Source organism: Zonotrichia albicollis, chromosome Z (assembly GCF_047830755.1).
Source record: "Zonotrichia albicollis isolate bZonAlb1 chromosome Z, bZonAlb1.hap1, whole genome shotgun sequence".
Taxonomy (NCBI): Eukaryota; Metazoa; Chordata; class Aves; order Passeriformes; family Passerellidae; genus Zonotrichia; species Zonotrichia albicollis.
In genome coordinates this window covers 18,096,379-18,108,543 of record NC_133860.1, presented here as the reverse complement: position 1 = coordinate 18,108,543, position 12,165 = coordinate 18,096,379, and the positions used below count along the sequence as shown (strand labels likewise).

The window sequence follows — 12,165 nt, the reverse complement described above, 5'->3', positions numbered from 1 at the left end:
GGCGAATGGCGGCGGCTCCGACGCGGAAGGAGCCGGGAGCGGCTGCCGCTCCTTGCGCCACGCTCTGAGCCCGGTGCCGGCCGGGATGACGGGCGGCGGAGCCCCGCGGGGGACGCGACGCTGAGCGGCGGCTCGGCCGTGGTGAGACGGCGGCGGGCGGGACGCAGGGCCGGGCGGAGCGGGGCCGCAGTGCCGAGTCACGGCCGGGCCGTTCTCCTGAGCGGAGACGGGAGCCGGGTGGGAAGCGGCAGCCCCCGGGCGCGTCCCCGGTGACAAGGGCACGGGGGGAAGGATGGTCGCGGGGCAGTGCTGGGCGAGGGCGCGTTCGTTTCGAGGCTCTTATCCCGGGCACTGCCCACCCGTCAGGGACCCCGGGCACGTAGCGCGGGGCGGTGCTGGCTCCGTGTCCCTGGAGCTGCTCGGTGCTGTGCCGCACAGGCCTGGCGCCGGGGAGCGCTGGCACATTCCAGCGTGGAAGGTTTTCTCTGGGAACACCTGAAGCTGCCCGTGTGTGGCTGATCCTGACCCTCACCGTGCTTATTCCAACCCCGCGGTCTTTTCACACTGTGTTTCACAGCCCGCGGGACTTTCAGCAATGCAGCTCTTCCTGCGTTTTTTTCCCCGAACTGCTTGTTTTGAAATTGGTGGGATGGAGAACTAGGTCTGAACACACCTACAGCCCCGCTATTAGTCAACCACTTGCTTGCAAATACTGTCCTTTGTTTACTGCATAACGATGGAGAGACGCGCCTGTGAAATTGAGGGTGGTAATGGAGCCCGTAGCAAAGAGTACACAGCTTTCGGTCACGTACAGAGAATGAGGTGACTCAAATTAACATCCATGTAGTCTTTAAAAAAGTATCTTTTAAACGTTTCCAGTTTTAGCTTAAGTCACGGAACAGTTGTTCAAAGATTAATTAAGCAGATAATCAGATGAAAAAGAGGTGGAGTTTTGGTTTAAAAAAAATCTTGAGTTTATTTCACCTTTTCTGCAACCCCTCTTTTCGCTGCGAATCATGTCACTCTTCTTCATTAATGCATAGGTAATCAAAAGATGGTTTTATGGAAAATGCCAGTGTTTTTTACAGTCTGGAAATTAACAAATAGTGTGTTTATCTGAATGCAGTGTTGGGGCAGCAGTCATGTGACCGCCTTGCTGACACCTGCTTTGTGTCCGTGCGTTAGTCTGGTAGCCCAGATAGTGATTTCTGTTCTTTTTTTAGATTCTGCATGCAACTGTACAGTGCTTGTATTTGATTCTGTTTCAGTTCCTCTGATAAGTGAGTTATTTTCTTATATGTGTTATTTTCAGCGTACTTCCCTAAACTGTTTGAAAGCTTCAGCCTCTGTGGTATTTAATATATTAAAAATTGGACTCGATGATCTTGGAGATTTTTTGCAACCTTAAAGATTCTGTGATCCTTTGATAGAGGACAACGCAGCACCATGTAAAACACATAAGCTTGCTTGCATTTGAACGCAAAAATCTTAATGTTCCTTGGTCAAGCACTTGTCTTGCATTTAGTGCTACTGTGTAGAACCTAGTCTCCTGCAAAATCAGAGAGTACTGCTATTTTGGGTGGTATCAGCACAGCATTTTATTTTTTTTTAAATTAGAAGATAGAAAACTTGTTTCCCTAATCATCGAACTGTTATGAATTAAATATCGATCGGTTCATATCAATTAAATATTTAGCCAATTTAAAATTTTTCTTCATTACAAAATAGTTGTACTGACAGGTACTAATAAAGTATCAGTCAGTACACAGACTGACGAGTGTATCCTAGAAGAGCAAAGCCATGCAAATTGCTTTCTGCACTAATCTCAGAGGTTGTTGCTCTCAAATAGTGCAATCAGTTAATTTCTCTGGTTTTCTTGGGCAGTTTGTGGCTATTTTATTTCTTTAGATAGCTTTCTCACTGTACAGAGATAAAGCAGCTCTTTGTTGTCTGTTTATAAATACTTACTATTTCCCCCAAGCTGTAAGAGCCAGTGTGTAGTAATAAAGTAAACAGAAAAACCCAAACCAGCCAAAGAAAAAAACCAAACAAAACCCACGATGCCACCCCTCCCCTAAACCTGAAACCACCCTAGAAGAAACCCCCACAACACACTATGCAGACTTGAATACTGAAATAGCTGAAGGGACTACTTGTGTCGTTTCTTTGCCTCTTCTTCTTCTCTGTTTATCAGTTCTGAAATAGTAAGTTAGCCCATTTTGTTGTTTTAAGAAGGAAGTATCAAGGATTCTTGGTGTGGGGCAGTTCTGTCAGTACTAAAGGCTGTAGTCTGCTATTGCATGTCTGTAGAGCGAAGTCTTTCTTTATGACTCTTAGCAGCATAATTCTGCTGAGCAGGGCAGGCTTCAGAAACCAAACACTGGGGTTTTTTGCCAAGTGAAGTGTGCTAGTAATAAGAATATATAATAATAACTGGCAGATTATTCTCTGACAGAAAGGCAGAAGGTCATCATTGAGCTGGCCATTGATATATTGCTGGAGATGTCAGCTTTTGTACTTGCAGGGGAGCTGGGAATTCAGCTTGACGTGGCAGATGCTGTTGCCCAGATATATAATTTTTCTATGTTAAGGCTCTCAGTTCTGTTGCTGACTGTCTCTGATAATCCCTTTCATAGTTTGGCAGCTTTTTTGGTGACAGATTTTCTCCAGACAGATGTAGTTATGATCTTTAAAAATACAGAGTAAGTGTTTGGTTTTTCAGGTGTTTCAGCTAAAATATCAAAAATGTCTAGAAATGCAGCTTTTTCCAATTAATTTGATCTCTACCTGAGAATGCTTGAAGAACGATAAAAAAAAGTCTTTAGTATTCTAGAAATGTCTGGGGTACCAGACAGGAAAACCAGAAGCATGGTGGCTGTGTTTAGTAGTAATATTTGAAGGACAGGCAGAGCTACAGATAGGCAGATTCCTCTTCTTCTTGAATTCCTGAAAAAAAAATCTGGTGCTAAAGCTATTTGTAAATACATAGAATATAATAGGTGGGTAAAAGACAGCATCAGTTTGTCAAGGGCAAATGGTTGAAGTAATCTAATCTATTTAAGTAATGACTGATAGACCTACTGTACACAAGAGGATCAGTTTATAATCTTATATATTGCTTAGTAGGACTTTGATGTTTTTTCTTGGGATGTTTTTTCTTGGGAAGCAAAGCTGGGAAGAGCCTCCTGTGGCTGAGGAGGCCATTCACTTGTTAAATACTTCTAACGGTTTTCAGAGTTCCCCTAATGAAATAGTACGGTGATTAAAACTATAGAAGGCACAAAACTACCAGAGATTTCAGGTCTTTCTGAAAGTGGTAGTGTAAATCAAAATACCTTAAAGATTTGGAAACTTGTGAGAGGGGGAAACGGATACAGCTGAGCAGAGTTTTGTTCCTGTGTTAAGCAGGAGCAATCAACCACAGAAATACAGGATAGAGAAGCAGTGTTGTGTTTCCTGGAGGGAAAGATTTTGGAGGCCTTAAGAAAGCTGAATTTGTGAAGGAAACATCCTATTCCTATTTATACTTTTTAATAAGGCATGTGAAGCAGTGTTTAACATCTGTTCAGGCCTCCCCAGGTGTTTTGTTGGGACACTGGTGGAATCCTTCACAGGTATGCTCTACTCTTTCTAGCCCTTCTTTAGGAATATAGTACTGGGGTGTCTTTGGTAAATTTGTTGCTGCATTAAAGCTCTAAGAAAGTATGGGGTTTTTCATTCTCTGCTGTTTCATTTAGTAACCTGAGATTTCTGTACCAGGCAGAGTAGTTCATTTGTAATGTAGATGTTGTGAGTGCAGTTACTCTCAGGTTGGCAGGGTAATTTAATACTGTTGATAGTAGGGAGTCTGTCATATAAAAGGAATTAAGCCTGAACTGAGCCCTTTATGATGCATGTAGTGTTAGTAGCTGGGTAAAATTAAGAACTTAGCTGATTTTGTCTGTGTCTGAAAAGAAGCAGGAAAATCCTAAGCCAACACAAGAGCATGTCCTTATGTTTTATTGGTTAAGTTGCACTTCTCGTGCCAGTGTTTCAGCTTTTAATCTTATTTGTATTAATCTGTAGTTGCGTGGTTGTTCAGAAACTGAGTATGCCCATAAATACTTCTCCGTTCACGGTAAGGGCTCTTGTTACTTTGTCGTTGCTTTAATAGGAGCATCCTCTAAGCCACTGAAGGTTGTACAGTACTGGAGAACCCTCCTGAAGTGGTTATTTCAGGACAAGATTTTTTTTAGTGATTCTGGAATTCCAGTCAGCTGATACTAGGTAGCTGTATGCCAATAGTGAGATGGCTGTCTAAATAAAGTGATGAAGCAGGATGATAGGTAAGGAGCTTACCTTTCTTTGAGCTAACAACCAGGTTCAGTGGCAAGTGCTGCTTTCCACAGGAAGGCATGGCTTTATAGCCTGCAGTAATGTGTTTTAAGGCCTGATTCTAGTAGCACAGGTCTAGATATGTCTGCACTGTTGAGTTGGGCTTAGTTCATCAGAAGAGCTCCTCTCAAGCATTGCATTTCTCACTTTGTAGAGTTTCTTCTGTTTAATCTTTCTGTGTGGAGAGCTGGTTTTAAATCGTTTATATCTAAAAATTTTAAACTGTTATTTTGAAAATGTGTATACAATAATTCAAAACAACTCTGTTCTTAGTCTCAGTCTTTTGAAAAAACAGGCCTTTCTTTTTGTGTTTTGAGATTAAAATAGGAACCAGCGAAGAACATAAAGATGTAGTTTACTGATAACTGCAAAGTCACTTCTGTCATTGAAAATTATTTAAGTTGTGGTAGGCATCAATTCCTTCTTTATTTTAGCATATTGAGTACATTTTTATAATACTTCTGCAGGTACCCTTATGATAGTAGCTGAGTGCAGCATCTTGCACAAAAACTTTTTACCTTGTGTTTTGGTAGAAGCTTTTTAGGTGTGACTGTAATAAAATTTATGACTAATGAAGTGCATGCTGTATAATTTTTTTTGTTTACATAGCAAGAGGTGTGGCTGTAATGGGCACGAAAAGCTGCATGCTAGTAGCAGCGCCTTAATGAACCTGATTCATAATTGTTTTGTTATTTTTGCTTCTCTGGAATTGGCTGCTATACTGTAAATTGAAAAGGCTTTTCTGAGGAAGCAGTAATGGTACAATAGAACAGTCAAGAACTTGCTTTGAATAAGTGATTGAGAAATAGGGGAGATGGCCTGAGTTTTTAATGTACAAATTATTCAGCTAAAGTAGAGTACAGAAAGATAGTAAGGGGGTTATTTGTCCTAATGGAAGTGTTGATAGTTTGATAATCATGTTTAATGAAAGGCAGAAAAGAAAAAGTGTGTGAATCTTGGACTAGAAACAGGAAGGTAACTCGCTAGGGAGAAAAAAGGAGTCACAGAATAATTGTTCTTTTTTGTCCTCAAGGTAGTAATGGCATCACAAACTTTAGAGGTTTTTTAGTGTAAATAAGAGAGTTTTCCCTACATAGTGCCCTGAAGCTTAATAGATCTGCTTAAGCAGTTTACTGAGAAATTAGTGAAAGAAATGCTTCACTTTACCAAGTTCTAAAGAGATTTAAAAGTAAGTAGAGGGGAATTTCAGTAATACCATTTCTTTTAGATCTTCAGGAAAGTGAAAGTACTGGAAGCAAAGCCATAGCAAAAACTATTTCTCTGAAATCAAATCAGAGAAATGTTAATCTTGATGGAGAGACAAGTCAGACTGGCCAGAGTAATAAACTTTTTTTTTTTAACAATGCATAAAATGCCTGTGATAAAATTATGCTTATTCAAAAGGTCTGAAGCAGTTTAAATAAAAATGTAGCAAGTCAGTGAAATTTTCTGTAGTGGATTTGTGCAGCTCACTGTCCATTGGTATCATAGCTTGTCTGTGTGAAGCAATATGAACTTTCTTACAGCAGTCCTGACTGTAACAGAGTAATTAAACACAGAAGGACAAGCAAAGGAAAAATACATCATGGCAAACTATACCAAATGAATTGAGACCCTTGTTTCTCTGAATAGCACTGGAGGAGTAGGAAGGTGAATTGAAATTCTTGAAATTTCAAACCTCAAAGAGGTGCACTACAAGTAGACTAACGCATTTGTTGCTGCATTTTTATGCTCTGTTAACTCTTACGTATAGATTTTAAATATGTATTTGAGGTACACTGTATTAAAATGATGTTCATTAGCTATCCAGAAATACTTGATTTAAATATTTAACCCTTTGTAGAAATTAGTTGATTGCTTCTAAAAGGAGAAAAAAAGAGCAGAATAGATTTTCATATTGAAATTTGTCCTGGACCTAGAGTTGGGCTAGTAGTGTATTTAAGGACAGAGATTTGCCTCCTGGATCTATTGTATATCAACATGATGACCAGGAGTTTCTCTAATATGTTGCTGGAAATAACAGCATTGGAATGACATATTTTGATTTCTTCAGAGCACTTCAGGGCACCTTGCTGAAAATCTTTGGTTTTGTCTGATAAGAATCCTGGTCATGTGAAGTATGAAAAGTTGGTTAATATGTTCAAAGTGTCCAACTCTTCTGTGTAAATATCTTCCAGAGATTTTAATGTAATTGAATTTCTTTTTGTCTTGCAGTTTTGATCTGCTTTCCCAAGTGCTTGTGGTGTGGCTGGGGCCAACATTTAACAATGAGTGGTGCAGCGTTGGGCTTCGAGATAGTGTTTGTCTTTTTCCTGGCCTTATTCCTACTTCACCGGTATGGAGACTTCAAGAAACAGCACAGGCTGGTGATCATAGCAACATTATTGGCTTGGTATCTCTGCATCCTGATTGTGTTCATACTGCCTCTGGATGTCAGTACGGTAAGAAACGTGCAGGACTTCCTGCTTAATTGCATCAAATGTTTATGGTGTTTCTCTGAAGTAGTGATTGCAGGAGACCATCTCTTAGAAACACCAAAGAAATCTTCCATGTAGTATCTTAATAAATTAAACATGACAGTGCCTTGTGTTCATAATTAATTTCACTTTTTGTTGGTCTCATCAGATAACAAATCTATTTCAAACATTTAAAATTTCATCATTTGTTTGTAACAATTTTTTATCTGTTTAGGCAGCATAAGGACATTGTCAGCATTTTACTTACTTGACTGCTGATTGTATGTTGATTTGAATGTTTATTGGTATAATTAATTTCAAATGTAAACCTGGAGTACAGGAAATGTTTTTGAAATCAGACTTACTACTTTTAAATAAGTATTTTACCTCTTTGATCACTGATATAAATTGTCTTTTAGACTATCTACAATCGATGCAAGCTTGCGGTTAACTCCAGTCCTGCAGAAAGCAATGGCTCTTATGTTACTCTTGCTCCAAGGTATGAACTACATGTTTTTTTCTTTAGACTGTATTTTATGATTTTCTTTTTTTAATTGATAGCATATTGTGTTTTTAATACTGATGAATAACTATTATCTGTGTGATGAAAATTTTGAAGTTTGTGAATACACAGGACAGTGAGAGAAAAGGTGATGAAAGGTGAATCTTTATCTGCTGAGAGTAATTACATAGTAATTATTTAGTAGTTCTAGGTGGTTACCCAACTATTCTTTTTTAATGTCACTAGATTTCCTTTTTCTTGTTAAGGCAATAGGACTAAGCTTTTTGAGTAATCCTGGTTATAAGGAGAGGCTTTGATGAATGCTTGTCCTTTACAATCTTAAAGACTTTAAACCTGAAAATCTAATTTTATACCATATGGATGAAATCAGCTGCTTGTCTTATATGTCAGGGACGTATCTAATTGTTTCTTATAATTACTTATATATGGTAATTGCAGTTATCTGAAATGTGCTGTATTCCATCAAAGTAATGGTAGCCTGCTAGGGGTGTCCTGGCAGGAAGAAAGTAATCCCTAACCATGGAGAAGTGGACTAATGTGGGCTCTTTCTGTAGCTGCCCATCCCTTAGCCTACACTGGCTGGTTCCCTGTGTTACTGTTGTGGGCAGCGTAGTTATCTGTAAGATGATCTGAGCCTTTAAGATATCAGCTGATATGTCTGTGCAAGGTCTTGCCAGTCTTGCTGTCCCAAAGAAGAGCCTGGAAAAGTGGTGAAATGACAGTCACACAATATTGCACCCTATTCTTAGGACCACCCTATTCTTAGGATGTTAATTAAACCTCTTTAATTATATACACAATTTGAAAACGATTCAGTAACCTTTCAATTTACCTATAGGTTCAGACAAACTTTTTTTCTTAGAATCACAGAATGATTTGGGTTGGAAGGAACCCTAAATATCACCCAGTTCCAATCATCTTCCAGGAACAGAGACACCTTCCATAGGCCAGGTTGCTCCATCCAGCCTGGCCTTGAACGCTGTCAGGGACGGGGCACCCACAGTTTCTCTGGCAGCCTGTGCCAGTGCCTCACTACTGTCATAGTAAAGAATTTCTTCCAGATCCCTGATTTAAACCTGCCCTCTGTCAGTTGAAAACCATGGCCCCTTCTCCACATAAAAGTCCATTTCCTTCCTTTTTTTAAACCCCCTTAAGGTACTGGAAGGTGCTGTAAGGTCTCCTGGCACCTTCTCTTCTCCAGGCTGAACACCCCCTGCTCTCTCAGCCTGTCATAGAGGAGGTGCTGAAACCTTTAGTCATACTACCTGTCATTCTATCTTAGTCATACTACCTGTCATTCTATCTTAAGTTGATAATTTTGAAAATATTTAGGCCGTGCACATAAAAACTTACGACTCAGGCTTAACTAGTTTGACCCTGGAAAATACCAATTATTTCTCATTAGGTAATCTCGTCTAAGTTGACTTTATTGCCCCTTGACTCACCCTTGCTTCATTACCCAGCCAAGTGTGTGGAAAAAAAATAAACTGACTTAGTTTAGATGGACACCTTTTCCTTTGTTCTTTTCTTTTCTTTTCTTTTCTTTTTCTTAAAAGGACTCATAGGACTTTCCTGTCTTCTGTAGTGAACACTACCTGTCTGAAGAGTATTGGCTTATTGAATCAAAGTTTATATAAAACTGACTTGATCCAGCTGGATAGCAGAAGAAACAACTAATATGTTCTTTGTATGACTGAGTGCTCTAGATGATAATGATGTGCCTCGATATTTTTTAAAAACCTGCACTAACTGAAATTTAATACTTCTCTGTTTAAACAAGTGTTCTTTCTGTGCATGAAATAATTGCTACTGAAAACCAACAACTGTAACCTTAAAATGATTTATTGACTAGTGCTCTTCAGTCTTGGAGCTTCTGGGTTTTTTTCTCTGAGAAAGATGTCATGTCCAAATACATTATTTGTGGTTAGGAAAATTATAAATATTTCTAGTGATTATTCAGTTTATTTATTTGTGAGACAGTTGATTGTTGACTGTGTGCTTGAACAATATTGTACTACTTCTATGTTCTTTTCAAAGAACTTCCTAGATAGGAATTTATAGAAGTTGCTCTTTATACTCAGGGCTCTACAACTAACAATAGTCTTCTTTACATTGTAACAGCAAACAAAAATGTTTCAAACCCTGGAGTTATATTCCTGATGGAATTATGCCAATTTTCTGGCGTGTTGTGTATTGGACATCTCAGTTTTTAACATGGTAAGTAAGGCAAAAGATTATGGCAAGGAGTAAGATGCAGTTCTTAATTGGACCATCTTAACAGTCATAGCATTCTTTAAAAATATATATCAGTATGGAAAAGAGCTTTTAAATTGCATATTATTTGCTAGTAGTGAAATTTTGATAATAATTACTATACTAATTTAGTCATACTTTTTTTTTTCTTGCTTCTATGGAAGCAACTTTTAGGTGGCAGCCATTTATCCTTGGTTCCCTTTTGTAGTTGAAACTAAGCAATTTACATGTGTAGGTGTTTACGGATAAATTGTCTGAAATAAATGGGTTTTAGGCAGCCAGATACCAAAATAATTCTATTAATAATTCGGGTAATTTTTAAGTAATATTGTAAATTAGTTGGTTTTATCAGATATATTGCACAAAGCTTTAGATAGAACTACAGAAAAAAGATTTGTGTGGGGGGTTTTGGGTTGTCTGTTCTTTGTGCAGTTTCTGATAACCTGTTATCAGATAATTATTTTTGTAGTTTCAGGGATATCAGGGTTGGTAGTTCATTCTTACTTATCACAGATTTTTCATAGCAAAGCTAACTGTATTGTTTTTATCTGCAGCTTGTGTAAGGTTTGCCATCAGACAGGTACATCTAGAATAAAAACATCTAAGTAGCTAATTTCTTAGAAGCTTGGGAGTCTTAAAACTTTTAACACCCCTGCCTCGGTAACCTGACACTGCTAAAGTTCTTTTTTGGGGAGCTTGGTGGTTTGGGTGGTTTGGGAGATTTTTTTGGTGGGGATTGATGGGTTTTTTATTTTGTCTTTTGTTTTGTTTTGTTTTTTCTGATTGGCTGATGTGGTTTTGTTTTGTTTCGTTTTCTCCTAGGATTCTGCTACCTTTTATGCAGTCATATGCTAGATCAGGAGGGTTCTCCATCACTGGAAAGATTAAAACTGCTCTGATTGAGAATGCCATCTATTATGGCACTTACTTGCTGATTTTTGGAGCATTTCTAATATATGTGGCTGTAAACCCAAACTTCAATTTACAATGGTAAGAATAAGACTGTAAACACTTCCATGAGTTCTAACACAATTGTCATGGATAATTTCTTCTGTTGATAAAATGGGTCTTTCTGAAAAAACTAGTTTTAGTCATAATATTTTGCTAGTCAGTTAGAAAATTATGTTAACTTTTTATATGAATGGGCTTTTTTGAATATTTATAGAAATTTGGGGTTTGGTACTCTGATTTTGGTATGTGCAGCAGAGGAATCCTCCTGTATTTACAGTGGTGCTTTTTTCTCCATACAAACATTTGCAAAGTTTTCAGAACAACATATTTCAAAAACTCGGTATTTCCTATGTATTGCCTCTAAATACTGTAAATTTTAAAGGTGAAAAGGAAAGTAAAAATAATTGACATCGATAAATTGCTTATAGTTTTCCATACCAGATGGAATAGAAATTCCATCTGAATAAAATTCCTGAACACAATATTCTGAATACAAATCTTGGGTTCTGAATTTGTTTCTTACAGTGACTGCCATTATGCTATTTTGACCTCACTGTCAGTAGGTTTGGTAAGTTCATGTTGTTTCCTAAGGGAACATATTCCTTTAGGAGAACAGTTTCTTTGGGATCAAACAAACCAGTTCTTATCTGCCATCCATAGTGGGCAGAACAGGAGATACAGGAAAACTGTGGCAGCTTTAAATATGGCCAGGCAGCAGACTGGCTCCAGGCAAAAATCTAGGTGATACCAGAGTCTGTTCCTGTAAACTTGAAAACCACATTGGTACATATTGATACCTCAAGGCTGGTTTCTTGCAGCCAAGATAGGAGAATGTTGTTTGTTTGAGTTTTTTATACTGCTGTTTCCTTAGGAACCAGCTTCAGACTATTGGAATAGCTGCTGCAAACACATGGGGTCTGTTCCTTCTTGTGTTGCTTTTGGGCTATGGTTTGGTGGAAATCCCTCGTTCTCACTGGAATGGGGCCAAGAGGGGTTATCTGCTCATGAAGACTTACTTCAAAGCTGCCAAACTGATGACTGAAAAAGCAGATGCAGAGGAGAATTTAGAGGATATTATGGAGGTAAGTAACTAACTTTGTCTGTGGAAAAAAGTGAAGGCTGCTGTTAGTTGTGTGTGAATTCATTGGTGTTGGACACTTGTAGCATGAGCTTACCATAAAATACCTGCAAACTAAGAAAATTATCATAGTGTGCCCCTTGATAACACTCAATCCTGCACAAAAGGCAAAACAGAAATAGTCCGTGCTGTGACAAACTTAAAAGTAATAGCAACTTGATAACCATTATTTGATGAGTCTGTTCTTTTATTGACACTTTTGGTGTAGTACTGGTCACTAACAAATAACATTTCAGAATGAGCTTGAATAGGCAGTGTATAGATGTTTCACTAGTGTTAAAATTTGTACTTCTTCTATGCTCTGCTCGCAGTGTATTTCTGGACTCTCAAGAAGAATTTCCAAATTGTGGGGCCACAATTACATACTCTTTAAGAAGAGAACATATAGATAATTGTTTCTTTCAAAGTTTGTTTAGAGACTCTATTGTTAATAGAGTATCAGTGAGCAATAGGCTCTACTGTAGTTCAAG

General features: G+C 38.4%; 1 protein-coding gene across 1 annotated transcript in view; it reads left to right on the top strand.

The window, feature by feature from the left end:
• The window catches only part of LMBRD2 (LMBR1 domain containing 2), a 32,420-nt gene continuing 20,255 nt past the window's right edge, over positions 1-12,165 (top strand). The window contains exons 1-6 of the mRNA XM_005488802.3: positions 1-141; positions 6,589-6,815; positions 7,250-7,329; positions 9,475-9,570; positions 10,429-10,596; positions 11,429-11,639. Of these exons, the coding sequence (XP_005488859.2) occupies positions 6,642-6,815; positions 7,250-7,329; positions 9,475-9,570; positions 10,429-10,596; positions 11,429-11,639 (729 nt within the window). The 5' untranslated portion in view covers positions 1-141; positions 6,589-6,641. The remainder of the gene's footprint in view (positions 142-6,588; positions 6,816-7,249; positions 7,330-9,474; positions 9,571-10,428; positions 10,597-11,428; positions 11,640-12,165) is intronic.